Source organism: Neovison vison, chromosome 5 (genome assembly GCF_020171115.1).
Source record: "Neovison vison isolate M4711 chromosome 5, ASM_NN_V1, whole genome shotgun sequence".
NCBI classification, from domain to species: Eukaryota; Metazoa; Chordata; class Mammalia; order Carnivora; family Mustelidae; genus Neogale; species Neogale vison.
In genome coordinates, this window is record NC_058095.1 from 2,151,551 (window position 1) to 2,165,179 (window position 13,629).

Sequence of the window (13,629 nt, forward strand, 5' to 3'; positions counted from 1 at the left end):
ATTAGTGACCGAGAAGGGCTTGGGAAGCGTTGCCCGAACCCAGGATTCCCGACACATCTCCCAGCGGTCTCAGTTAACAGAGGAGCCCGGGGCCACACGTACATCGTTTGCGCACACACCAAGGTTTTAAAGAGGAGACGGCGATCAGTCATGACAGTTCTCGGGTGAATCACCACCAGCCGAGCGAGCGTCTCTGCCTGGGCTGAAAGGAGGAGCTGCCACCGCAAAGCGTGCGGGTGGCTGGAAGCCATCAGAGACGGGAGCAAGGAGGAGGGGGAGGTGGTGGTCACTGAGGACACGTGCAGGCGGGGACGGGTCGGTGGGCTTGAAGCAAACTGCGGCTGAAAGAGGGGTCTGACAGCAGGGCAGGCCCTCCTCCGGATGCCCAGAGGTTGTCTCCCGGAGACTTTCCGTTGGGAAGAGAAAAATGCAATTCTCCCCCAAGTGGTGTTTTACCACTCAAATGGAAGCGGGCCACTGACCGTTCATCCCTCACGTATCTCTACTCCCTGTTACAGAGGAACTGTTGTTCCCATTCCGCAGCCCGACCATGGGCCCAGTGCTCATACCTCGGCGGCAGCGCGGCCAGATCCCGGCGAAGGCATCTCGGGCAGGGCGTGTGCGTTCGCCCTCTGACACCGAGGCCGCGTGTCCTGCCCCTGGAGTGTGGCGCCTGGCGATTGGTGGCCAACTAGGGATCCCCACCTCCGCGATCGTTTGGTCCTGACGGACATTTACCTCCCACCTTCTACATCAGAATGAACACTTGCTGTCCGGAACCTTCCAAGCAGAAGGTCTACAAAAAACCCAAGCCGTCGCCTGAGGCTGAGCTGGTGTCTACTTGCCACACACAGAAGCTCCGCCCTCAAAGAAGACGATTCTAAAGCAGCAAAACTCAAGTTTATTAAAACAAATATGACAAGAAAATTTATATTTGCCTGTGCTAAGCCAGTGTATTTCTTTACAAACAAGATAATGCTAGATACGACAGTTAAGGCTTCATAAAGCATAGCACACAAAATACCTTCATTAAAACAGCCATGAAAAAGTGGGGGGAGGGGAAACTCCCAGCCAAAAAAGAAGTTTCACAGCACAAGACCGAGGCTTGACTCTGCCCGTGGAGGTGTGGCACAGCAAGGACCCAGAGCGGCACCTGAGGGCCACACCGGCTCCGTCCCAGCTTCAAGGTGTCAAAGGAATTCCAAGTGCAAGTCGAGGAGTTGAAGACGCCCCCTGCCCGTGACATGGTCAATCCCGGTGGAAGGGGCCTTTGCATAGTGTAGAATGAAGGAACACTCGTAGGTTCCTCAGTGCAAGGGGCTGTTGTATCAGATGAACCTCAGAGGGGTCTGGATTCCTGCGTCCCCTTCCTCAGACACGTTAGAGGACGCGGGCGGCTTCTTCTGCCTGCCGCTCCCTCCGCCGCAGCTGCAGGGTCAACAGCGGTCCTGGCAGCATTCTCTGGTCCTGCAGCTCGCACCCCGAGGGCCTGATTTCAAGCTGACAGTTGTTCACTCGTGGGGGTTGTATACGGAAGGCGTCCGCCTCTGACTCGTGAACAGCGGGTATCTCTGCTAAAGGCGCTGAGCCCCCGGGGAGCAGAAGTCAGGCAGGCCAGAGGCCATAAATGTGTGAGGACGTCGTGCAAAGGAGACACGACCCTCCCAGGAAGAAAAGAGGTACAAGATCAGAGCTGATCGACTGCTCTTTTTTCCCTTTTTCAGAAACAGCTGGTTCTGTATTCTCTCTGAGTCTGTTTTTATGGTGTGGCCGAGCTCAGAGGAAGAACCTGACAGTCCTGCGTCAGGGACATCGAGGTCCCATCGAGACCACACGTTTGTTTAGTTTGATGCTGGCCAGATGCTGGCCGGTCCAAAAGTTCCCAGGAAAATGCCAGGACCAAGCCTTTGACCCAAGGTGAACTGATAAATTTTCATTCAGAATTTAAAAACCCTAGAATCAGACGCGAATCTGGCCACCACACCAGTCTCATGATTGCGCGCACGAGGAAATATCTGGCCCGTGACACTCCGGGGGCTGCGTGAGGGCTGGGAGGTGTGGCCTAAGGGACGCCCAGAACATGCTGACTTGTATTTTGGGAGGACACAGAAAAGGGTCTGGCACCTTTTCACACCTTCACAGAAATCTACAAATAGTGTACCACACGCAGGACTGAAGGGACGGGAAGAAGAAACACGCCGGCTTCTCCTCCAGGTACAGGATAAATGAGAAGGAAAACAAGCAAAATCAATAGCCCTGTCTCCCCCGCCTTTCTGGAGTGAGAGCGGCCGGGGTGGGTGTGTGACGGTCTCCAGCTGGCGAGCTGAAGGCCCCATCCGCCGCTGTCAGTGGACGCTGGGGAGCAGTAGCCCCGTGCCCCAGACAATGGAAGGGTGCTCGGTTCTGGTTTCACGGCGTCTCCGGTTCTCCCCTCCCCATGCACAGCACTCACAATCTGGAGAGAAATGTGCACATTCCCTGAAGCAGCGTGGCCTTCCCGGCCACCCGCGGTGCAGCACACCGGGGTCCTGCGGCTCCCCCAGGAAGCACCAGCCGGGGTGGCCGGTGGCAGAGGCTGGCGGAGCAGAGTCTACCTCGCTTGCCGAGCCTGCTTCAGCTCAGCGGCCATGCTCCACACGGGGACACAATTGCGCAGCAGTATCTTCTCGGGGAACTGGAATTCTAGTTCAGGAGGAATTTCACTGCCTTTGCTTTCCATGTAAATTACCAGAGTATCTCGCAGGCTGAAAAACCAAGGAACAAGAGGCAGAAGGTTAAGCGTCTCCCATAGAATGCAAGGACATCATCAGGGTCGTCACAGTCCCCAAGTGCTTGTGGAGACCGTCAAAGTCAAGTCAACCAACTAAGTGAGTTCCTGAGCGGGGACTAGAACCCACGGTGCGGGACTCCAGGACGCACCTGCTGCTTACCGTACTGCACCATACAAACAGCACGGCACAGAGCTGACGCTGGGAATGGCTGGGTCTCGGTCCTGTAAGCACTCTGTTAACGTGACTTGCTACCGAGCCACTCAAAGCCCCGGGGGGCTCGGTTGGCTGAGTCTGCCTTCAGCTCAGGTCATGATCCCAGAGTCCTGGGGTCAAGCCCATGTCGGGCTCCCTGCTTCTCCCTCTCCCACTCTCCCTGCTCGTGTTCCCTCTCTCGCTGTGTCTCTGTCAAATAAATAAAATCTTTAAAAAAAAAAAAAAAGGAAAGAAAAACAGGAATGGCAAATCCCTCCTATCACACTTACAAAATAGCCTGGTTAACACAGCAGAGATACAACATGAAACTATAAACCACAGGAAGAAAACACGGCAGAATCCTTTACAACCTTCGGGTAAGGAAGACCTGTATGGCTGTATTTTCCTAGTCCTGACAGAAAAATGGTCAGATCTGGCTTTCTAAAATTAAAGACCAAGGTAGAGCATTTGTAACATAACAAACAAAAAGTTAATCTTCAATCCTTTAAGATTATGATAAAAGGTAAACAGACCAAAGCAAACATGACAGATAATTCAGAGAAAGATACAAAACTGGCAGCTTCACTAGGGAGTAGGAAAATACAAGTGAAAATGAGATCTTTTTTTGGCCATTAGATTGGTAAATATGTTAAAGACAGGTAATATCCGGTGTTGGGCATTCTCACACGTTGGTGTGGCTTTTTTTTCTTCCTTTCTTTCTTCCTTCCTCTATCTCCCCCCCTTTCTTTTTTAAAGATGTTTATTTATTTCACAGAGAGTACGAGTAGGAAAAGCAGCAGGCAGAGGGAGAGAGAGAAGCAGGCTCCCCGCTGAGCAGAGAGCCCGATGCGGGGTTCGATCCCAGGACCCTGGGATCAGGACCTGAGCCGATGGCAGACACTTAACCCACTGAGCCCCCCAGGTGCCTGGTTCTTGTTTTTCTAAATAGATAATGGAATCCCAGCTCCCCTCGCTAGCGTACTTCGTATTTGTGGTTTCCTTCCATTCTGCTGTCTGGCACACACCTGCACACATTGATGTTCTTTGAACTACTGGTATTTACCCCGAAGATACAAACGTAGTAATCTGAAGGGGCAACTGCACCCCGATGTTTATAACAGCAATGTCCACAGGAGCTAAACTATGGAAAGAGCCCAGATGTCCAAGGACAGATGAATGGATAAGGAAAAGGTGGTGCATATACATGATGGACTACTACACAGCCATCAAAACAAACGAACTCTTGCCATTTGTAACGATGCAGGTGGAACTCAAGGGTATCATTGTGAGCAAAATAAGTCAGTCAGAGAAAAAGAGTTATCATATGATCTGTGATACATGGAATTTAAGAAACAAAACAAACGAGCCAAGGGAAAGGGACGGAAAAATAAAAAAAGATGGAATCAGAGAGGGGACAAACCCTAAGAGACCCTCAGCCACGGGAAACAGACCGAGGGTGGCTGGGGGGGCGGGGCCGGGGGCACGGGGTGACGGGCGCCGAGGGGGAAACAGGATGCGAGGAGCACCGGGCGTCGTGAGCAGCCGACGCGTCACTGCCCTCTGTCCCTGAAACTAACAGTTCACTCGGTGTAAATTAGTTGAACTTAAATAGTTTAAAAAAGAAGTTACAGTATAGATATGTGCACAGTGGAATATTAGTCATCAAAAAGAAGGAAATTCACCATGTGCAGCGACGTGGATAGAGCCAGAGAGTGTGACGCTGAGCGATCAGTCAGAGAAAGACCAACAGCACATGTTACCACTCCTCTGTGGACTTGAAGAAACAAATCAGGTAAAAAAAGGGAACGAAGCAAACAACAACAAAGAAAACTAGACCCTTAGCTCTAGGGAACCAACAGTGGTCACCAGGGGCAGGTGGGGCAGGGGCAGTCGGGACAGGCGATGGGGTTAAGCGCACACAAGCCGCGACGCACGCGGAGTGCGGTTCAGAGCTGCGGAAGCACCACACGGTGCACCGAGAACTAACATGACACTGTGTTAATTACACATCAACAAAAGAAAGAAAACTTAAAAATAAAATGCACATCTCTGACATAAGTACACTTGCTATGATGAAAATACAGGACTTCCGTAATTATTTTAAGAAACACAACAGAGAGCAAACCCAGAAGGCCAGCCTGCGGGGGGCCTGGGGGGAGTAAAACAGCAGGGCGCAGGCTTCTGAGGGGAGGCGGGATCTTCTGTGTCTGTGGACGACAAGGATGATCGCGGGAGAGACGGCAGGACACCCGCGTGTGCATGAACCCCTCCGTACCTCCAATCGGACCTGAAGTCCTCGGCCTGGGGGGTCTTCAGTTTCAAGATCATCATTTCATGAAGCTCCAGGAGGAAGGAGTCGAGGTCCGTCTGATTCAGGAAAATGCTGAGGCACTTAGCATCTTCTAGGTCAAGATCCACTTTGTACTCGGCACTGATATCCCGGAAGGGCTCCTGGAATAAACCAGAACAGAGGCAGCGGGAGGCTGGGAGGCTGGGAGGCTGGGAGGCAGCGGGGCGGCGCCCGTCCAGCGGGGCTGTACTCACCTTCCGCAGCCGGAGCAGCTGTTCCGACCTGTGGGCCGACAGGAGCTGCCAGAGGGCGATGGCGTGCTTCAGCTGGCACCTCTGGAAGGCCTGAAAGCGTAACGGGCTCCTGAGCAGGGTGTGGGGCTGAGTGGGAACCAGTGGGCGGCTGCGGTGGCGCTTCTGCTCCCGCGCAACAGATCCCCCCTCTCCACGGACACAGACGCCTCCCGCACATGTGCACCAGCCGTGCACCTGACTTTCGGAGTGTCGTGTCGTTCCGTTCCCCCCACCCCCCCGCCCCGGGCCCCGGTGTCCTCGTCCTCCCCGCCACCGGTGCAGGCTCAGAGCCCGCGCTCGCACTGTGGGAGCAGCCCTGGCTGGCGGGCTGCTGGCGCGTCTGTGGCCGGCCGGGTTCAGAGTCTCCCGCTGCGGACGCATCTCTGGCTCTAGCCAAAGCGCCTTCTGGGGAGGCCCTGAGAGGCGCTAATCCTGGCAGGAAGTGGGGAGGACAGTGTGGCTTCAGCTGCGAGGGAGCTCCAGCCGAGACCCACCTGCAGAGCCAGGGCTGTCTGGTCGCCCATGCGCAGCATGTCCCGGACGTAATCATTCAAGGACAGGTTCGGATTGCTGCCGGCCGTGCTCAGAAACCCCAGAGCGACTTCAATGACGGACAGAGCTTCACAGACCTCGCTGTAGGACAGCAGCTGCCCGCAGATGGCGCTGACGGCTGAGGGCGGGAGGGCTTCCTAGGAAATCAAAGGCAGGACAGGGTCCATGGCTGGGGCTTCCTGGGCAAGGACACCTGACAAGTGCACTTAAAACCTTGTTCACTGCCAGGCCACAGGGGGGATGACCCCTTAATGATAATGAACACTTAGTGACTCGTTTGTAGCAGCGGTATTCCAGACCCTTCACAGAAACAGACGTGAAGTCACCGAGTTCTCACAGCAGCTCCGTGAGGACACTCACACGGACGCACACACGCCAGGCACACACCCCACCACAGAAACCCAGAGAGCGGAACAAATCAGTTCTCTGGTCATGACATCGTTACCAAGAAATGAAAGCAGGGTTTCAACAAGAACGCTTCTCATCTGTGTCCCGCTTGCCCTCTGGAAAGAGCAGCGGGCCCAGGGAACTCGGGGAGGCCCCCCCCCATGGTGCCCGGAGCGAGGCTGCGGAGCCCCCGCAGGAAGGGAGCGCGTGACCAGGCGACAGCACCAAGCACACGATCGGGGTGTCGCAATCACCTGTGGCATCTTCTTCCTGATGTCCGTGAACAGACGCTCGTAGTTCCAGTCCCGTCTGTACACCAGAGTGGGTATTCCCTGAATTGAGAAAGAACACAGACTCTGGAAATGGACGCCCATGGAGGTTTCCTGAGTGGGAACCCCGCCGCAGGCCCGTGCCGTCCGCGCACCACCGGGCAGAGCACGCCGTGATGTCTGTGTCTGACCCACAGTCTATGGAACCGATAACACAACGAGGGACCCGGCCCTGCCTCGATGGCCATGCGGACGCCTCACGTAGGATGCTGTAAGCTTGCGAGCTGCTGGGGACACAGGAACATGGGCCTCCCTGAACACGACAGGCGCAGCCTCATACAAGGCAGTCCCTCTGCTAGACAACAGGGATGGCAGAGCCAGATCAGGCGGCCCTGGGCGGCGACAGTTCAGAGCGTGACGGCAGGCAGTGAGGGAGCACCCCCCCAACCCTGAGTACAAGGTCTCTGACCAGACCTGGAAGGAACAGGGGCAGCCCAGGTGAAGGAACAGACGCGAAGGGACACAGTGTGTTTAAGAAGGAGGGCGGCCTGTTGCGTGAGGTCACGGGAGTCCACGCCGTCTGCGAGAAGCGGCTCAACTCAGGCTGGGACAAGCATGGGCTTTACCCCACATGCACCCGATGCCCGTTGTGGTCGGGCCATCACCAGGGAGTGACGGGAGTCGGATCTGGCTTCGAAACGTGGCCTGAAGACATGGGAGGCGGGGAGCGGTGGCAGCTGCTGCAACAGTCACACCTGGGACACATGCTGGGCATGGAAGTTGGGGCTGTGGCAGCTACACGGGTCCCCCGAGGTGCCGGGTGACAGACTGTGTGTAGAGAGGAAACGGAACAGGGCAGCCACCAAGGACAGTCGGGGCAGGAGGCAGTGCCATTACTATGGCGGAGAAATGTGACAGCGGGTCCGCTGGGACCTGCAGGGACCTGGAGGTAGAAGCTTAGAGGCAGCTCAAGAGGGTTGATGGGCGCGAGGTATGGCCAGGAGTCGAGTCCCAGCCTCTGCGAGGGTGGGCGGCTGGACGGTCATCCCCGCTCCCAGCTCACTCTGAAACTGCCGGATAAAAGCCACACTTGGGCCAACTTTCACAGAAGAGTGTCGGCTCAATAAACACCCGGGGTCAGCCATACCTTGAGAGTGAGCCTGGGTTTGCCCTGCAGGAAGCGGCTGGTGACCTGGCGCTGGATCTTCTCCAGGTCGAACTCCTGCAGGGTCTCCTGGCCTTCCTCCACCCGGTACTGGCAGTTGGACAGAATCAGCGGCATCAGGTCCTGCTCGAACTCGTAACTGATGACGTGCAGGTCTGTGACCTCGGAGGTGTCGATGGAGTAGCTGTGGGACAGCGGAGCACGGCACTCAGCGTCCCCTCACGCACACGTGGCCCGGGGCTCTGGGCGACACGGAGCGGGCTCCTAGCGGACGTGTGCGGTCCGAGCAGACGAGCGCGCTGCCGGGGCCTGTGGACCCGAGGGCCTGACCGAGGCATGGAAGCTGCCGCCTCGGCGCTCACGTCCGCCCTGGCGGACCCGGCGGCCCTGGGTGAGCCGGCTCCGAAACCGCTTCGCGCCGGCAGAGCGGTGCCCCCTGCAGCCGCGCACCCACCTGCTGCTCCCGCCGGAGAACTTCTCTACGGCGTAGACCATCTCGTTGTGCAGGCTGATCAGGTAGCTGACCAGTGCGGTGGAACAGAGGCCCCGGCCGCGGCGACGAGGCAGCAGGACCTCGAAACTGGTGTCCGTGTCTAAGTCGGCGGCGCAGTAGTCCTTCGGCAGCTTGATCTCACCTTGAGAGGACAGGGGTTCTCAGAGACAGGCCTCCTCGGTCGCTGCCGCTGCTCCCACCGTGTCAAGGCCGGAGCCGGGGACACACTGACCTTCCACCTCCCGCCTCTCCCCTGCACTGACTGGCTCTGACGTTCTTAACTCTTCCCTGAGTCCACATCAACACGCCAGGATGAGTGGGGACTCTGCCTCCCCGGCACGTCATTTCACGCGTCCCGGCCGCCTCCACTCAGAGGGTCAGAGGAAGCCGCGCGAGTGCCGGGCTGAGTCGGGCAGGCGCGGGGAGTGCGGCACCTACCGTTGGTCTGAAGCGACCTCCGCAGCTTATTCCACGTCGACAGAAAGATGCCGACCCTCCTGTGCAGCAGCTGCTTCACCCCGTCTGTCAGACAAAGCGCTTCTTCAGAGCCCCACGCCAACGCCGCCCCACCACCGCCCCACCAGAGGTGCAGAGCCCGACTGCGCTTCTCCCAGCTCCGCTGCAGCGACCCCTTCGAGCCACCAAGCACGGGTGGTGCCGACCCGTACCTTCGTGGTGACTGCCAATGAAAGATCTGATAGATTGGTATTCAGTTTCAGAAACGTTCTGGAACCGCTTCACGAGATCCCTCTGCAGCGCCAGAATCTCCGGCAAGTATCTCACGAGTCTCAGCTCTGCCTCCTGGAGAGGGAAGCCCGGCCACGCGTCAGTTCTCCTGAACACGTTCCCGGGGAAATGGACTCTGGGGCTGGCCCGGGGCTTGCGTCTGCACTGGGTCCGGTCAACGTGCCGTGTCACGTGATGCCACATCAGGCTCCTCAGACACGGGAAGTGGCTGTTTGTCATTCATCAGAGCCTGCCGTCTGGATGCCAAATGTCCTGCACACCAGGGACAGTCCCTGGCCTCCTGGAACTGACGCATCATGTGTATTTGCCAAACACTCATGAACGAAATCTGTCTTGTGGGCCCTTGTGAGGAGCAGAAAGGCCGGGCACACAGGCAACCAGGCCGGGGATCCCTCCTGTGAGTCCTCTGAGGAAGGGACCCAAATTTCCAGTTGAATGGGACGGGTTGCCTCCCGGGAGACCCAGGAAAGCCTTCCCACACGAACTCCTGCCCTTTCACCAACTGTCAGACATTTCTGAGTCCGCACGCTTCTTGCCGGACTGTAGACACTTGTCCAGGGGGACGGGCTCGGCAGACAACTGTGGAAGAGGAGCCTTCACATGGAACAAGGCCGGCACGGGTGTGTTTATGGTTTAACAGATGGGACTGACTTACCACACTCCCCTCTCCCAAGGCCGGGTTGGGAACAGGGGAGATTCTGGGCTGGCGAAAGCCTTTTCACTCAACTCCCGGCACTGGGGGTCAGGGGTGAAGGTGAACGGGCACCGCCCAGAAGGTCTGAGTCCTGCTCCTCCTTGCTGAGTGACTGGGGAGATGCAGTCCCGGCCCTCCCGTGCTTCACAGACTCCTGCTAACCCTGACCCGCATGTGGTTTTCTCTTCCTTTGTGACTTTATGGTTCAAACCCCCTCACGGTCTCATGTGTACAAAGACCGCACCCCTGACGCCGACTCTTATGCTCCCGGCGTTCCATCAGAAAAGCAAAGCCCCGACGTCGCCAGTCAGATGCCCAAAGCCCGACCAAAGGCGGCCATCGCGCGCACGGGGGACACGGGTACGCGCTCACAGTGGGGCCCCCTCACCTTCTGCAGGAACCTCCAGAGGATGGGCACGGTCTCCCGGCCGTTGTTCTGCTCCAGCACGTGCTGGAGGTACTGCACCGTGACCCTCCTCCTGCAGGTCCACATCTTAGAGCAGTGGACCGCGCTCTTCGGGGGCAGCTGCGGCAGGAAGGCCCCCGGGTCACCGTACACGATTCTGGCCACAGGGTTGGAGCTGATGCGCTCATCTTTGCTGATGAGGGCCGTCACCGCCAGCAGGGCTTTCTCCAGGTGCTGGGTGGGAGGACGGCACAGGGCCTGGAGGTGAGGCCACTCGCGCAGAGGTGGACACCCAGTGGCTTCGGCAGCGGGCCACTTAGGGAGTCTGCCCTACTGGGTCCAGCACGCGACCAGGCCCTCACATTCCTTGTATCTCGAGACCGCTCACAGGTCACGGTCTGCAGGCTTCGTCTCCGCACAGAGGAGACTCCCAGGCCTGTGTTCTACACCCGGTCTTTCACTGACTTTTACTCCCCATTGGGCTTATTTACTCTCAGAGCTGTTGTCATCTGACAGAGGAGGGACAAAGTACGCATTTCTGCTGGGTGTCTGTGGAGGGTCTGTCTGTCTAGCTGCTGCTCTCGTGTCCTGCTGTAAAAGGCGGGGAGCGAAAGCCCCTGCACTTTCCGGACTCACAGTAATGTCCCAATCTGCCCGTCCGGCTTAGGGGCAAGGGTGAGGGGACAGCAGGACAGTGGAGTGGCTGGGCCGTCAACCCTTGGGCTGGGGCTCAGCCAGAGCCCCTGACAGCACCTCTGTAAGGCAAGCTGGCCGGAGTGCCTGGGGGACACCCAGGATACCGGCCCTTAGCTCCCAGGCGGGCCGCTGGCCACGTACCTCCAGCTCAGAGAGAATGAGGGTCTGCATGGCTTTCTCCCAGCTCGTTCTCTGCTCTCTGGTTGACAGCCTTGCATCGAAATCAAAAGGACCTGCCAGGAAACACTGATGGGTTACCCGCAGAACAGGAAGCACAGCAGCCCCATGAACAGGACCTAAAGGTGACCAAGTCACACTCCTTTTCAGGGATGGGCAGGGCTCATCTTCCTAAATTAACCTGAACACTTAAAAATGATCCTTACTGCTCCCGCCAACCCCATGGTCTTTGCGAAGATACAAATAAAAATAAAATAAAGTCAAATCTCAGTGCCCGAGAACTATTTGACTTAGTTATGTTACGGACCTTTCCTTTCTACGGATTTCAGTTTTAAAAATGGGAACATTAGCTCAGTGACCACAATGGTCTGTAGCCTACTTTCCCACACAGCGAACTGCACACACGTCAACACGGCCAGGTAGCCCTGGACAGCCGTGTCCTTAGGAAAAGCAGAAGGACCCGCAGACAAGCCAGGGGTCCAAGGAGGACAAGTCCCAACAGATCACCAGACACTGGTCTCTTGACGGTGAGGACGCACCCATCGCCCGTCCTGGACCAGACACGTCCCTCGTGCGGCAGGGGCGCTGCACACCAGGCCGGCTTGTGAAAGTGCAGAGCCTCCCCAAGCACGCACAGGTAACACCGCTGTGCACAGGACCCGCACGGGTGTCACGGGTCTTGACCTGGTAGGGAAACGCAAGCCGAGCCGTCCTCCTGTGCTCTCTTCCGCCGGCCTCTCCCGGCTTCCCTTTATCTTTTTTTTTTTTTTTTTGGTAAGCCCTGCAAGCGCAGGGCCTCAAAAAATTGGGTAAACACTCAGAATTGTTCCTCTCCACGGAAATCTTTAGTAAAAGGCGAAAGATTTATACGATCTGAAGAGAAACCAGAGTCTGCCTCGCCGCCCTCCACCCCACCCCCGGCCCTCGTGCTCACTCCATTCCAAGCGGCGGTGCTGGCCGGGGAGCAGGCTGCAGAGCACGAGATGCACCGCGGTGACCGTCTCGTCAGCGGTCTTCCCCAGCGTCCGCGCCAGCTGCTGCAGGTCGTTGCGGATGTGCTGCTGCAGGAAGCTTCTGGGGTCCTGCACCGGGGGCTTGATGATGTTCAGCAGAGCCTGGGAGGGCGAGACACATGAGCTTGTGTGGGGGGCCGGCGCACCCGTGCAGGCCCCAGGCAGGGACGCCAGCACCGAGGCAGAGGCCGCGGCTCAGAGGCGGCTCGTGTGGTGGCGGGAGCGCCGCTCAGAGAAGGCGGGAGGAGGCAGAGCAGCAGGAGTGACCGCAGTCTGGGAGCCACGGCCTGCGACACCCGCAGCGTGAACAGTCTCGCTGTCCTGTTCTTAGCTCCTCGAAACCCATCTCTCAACAACGTCTTCCTTTATCACGATGCATAAGAAATAACACGGGGGACATGGGGAGCTGGAGAGAAGGGAGCTGAGGGAAACCGGAGGGGGAGTGGAACCATGAGAGATTGTGGATGCTGAAAAACAACCTGAGGGTTTTGAGGGCGGGGGGTGGTGTGGGAGGCTGGGCCAGCCTGGTGGTGGGGATTAAGGAGGGCACAGATCGCATGGAGCACTGGGTGCGGTGCATAAACAATGAATTCTGGAGCACTGAAAAGAAATGAAAAAAAAAAAAAAAAGATGCATGTTCATAAGCTTACGTGGGAATAGCCTCACCCCTGACTCATTAAAGCTGCACTGTGTACAAAGCCCCAAATAAAAGAATCTCAAAGCCTTAACGTTGGCTATCACAGTTAATCCACTCAGAGGAGACAGTGTGTTTCCCCCAGAGCGACACTGAAGAGGCAGGTGACTGGGCGGTTACAGGAGCCTCTCCGCACCTGGGGGCGCGCAGTCGTGGGCGCTCATTTAAGATGGACTTCAGGGGCATCTGGGCAGCTCACTCGGTTGAGGGTCTGTCTCTTGGTTTTGGCTCAGGTCGTGATCTCAGGGCGGTGAGATGGACCCCAGGTTGGCTCTCTGCTCGGTGTGGAGTCTGCCTGGGGTTCTCCCTCTCCCTCTGCCCCTCCCCTCTGTGCCCTCTGTCCAAATCAATAAATAAAATGGACTTTATGTAACGTGATGGGTAGTTCCCCAACACCATCATACACCACAGTGGGGAAAGGAGGACGCGTGAATGTTCTACTGTTCTGTGGCTTAGGGAACAGTGACAGAGGAGGTGTCCTAATCCACGGGAGGTGGCCAGCACTCTGTAGACAAAAGGGCTCACTGAAAAATCTACAGTGGGTCATTCAAAATGAACGAGCAAACACACAGCCAGGCAGGAACAGGCCGGACCGTACCTGAGGGCTCTGAGCGGCTCCCAGGAGCAGGGCCAGGTGAGTGAGCAGCCGGACGAGCAGGAAGACCACTGGGGACAGCTCTCGGTCCGACACCACGGCCTTGTCTCTGGACACTGGGGCTCCCAGCACGTGGCCCGTCTGTGTTCTGTCTGTGCTGTTACTGGACGAGAGAAGATGGGGGGAGATGGAAGA

General features: G+C 57.2%; 1 protein-coding gene and 1 non-coding gene across 5 annotated transcripts in view; both read right to left on the reverse strand.

Annotated features, from left to right (window-relative positions):
• Positions 1 to 881: 881 nt before the first annotated feature.
• Positions 882 to 13,629, reverse strand: part of RNF213 (ring finger protein 213) — a 105,879-nt gene continuing 93,131 nt past the window's right edge. For 3 of the 4 annotated variants that reach the window (XM_044247263.1, XM_044247260.1, XM_044247261.1), the window contains exons 56-69: positions 13,438 to 13,597; positions 12,067 to 12,247; positions 11,097 to 11,188; positions 10,242 to 10,493; positions 9,081 to 9,213; positions 8,851 to 8,934; positions 8,374 to 8,554; positions 7,902 to 8,103; positions 6,740 to 6,817; positions 6,041 to 6,235; positions 5,508 to 5,597; positions 5,239 to 5,414; positions 2,595 to 2,744; positions 882 to 2,455 (exon numbers count right to left, since the gene is read on the reverse strand). In XM_044247263.1, coding sequence (XP_044103198.1) covers positions 2,449 to 2,455; positions 2,595 to 2,744; positions 5,239 to 5,414; positions 5,508 to 5,597; positions 6,041 to 6,235; positions 6,740 to 6,817; positions 7,902 to 8,103; positions 8,374 to 8,554; positions 8,851 to 8,934; positions 9,081 to 9,213; positions 10,242 to 10,493; positions 11,097 to 11,188; positions 12,067 to 12,247; positions 13,438 to 13,597 — 1,981 coding nt within the window. In that variant the 3' untranslated portion in view covers positions 882 to 2,448. Of the gene's footprint in view, positions 2,745 to 5,238; positions 5,415 to 5,507; positions 5,598 to 6,040; positions 6,236 to 6,739; positions 6,818 to 7,901; positions 8,104 to 8,373; positions 8,555 to 8,850; positions 8,935 to 9,080; positions 9,214 to 10,241; positions 10,494 to 11,096; positions 11,189 to 12,066; positions 12,248 to 13,437; positions 13,598 to 13,629 lie in introns of all 4 variants that reach the window. The other variant, XM_044247262.1, reaches the window with a different exon arrangement.
• Positions 11,910 to 12,025, reverse strand: LOC122908020. Its single transcript, XR_006384824.1, has one exon. It is a non-coding gene; the product is annotated as a U5 spliceosomal RNA (small nuclear RNA).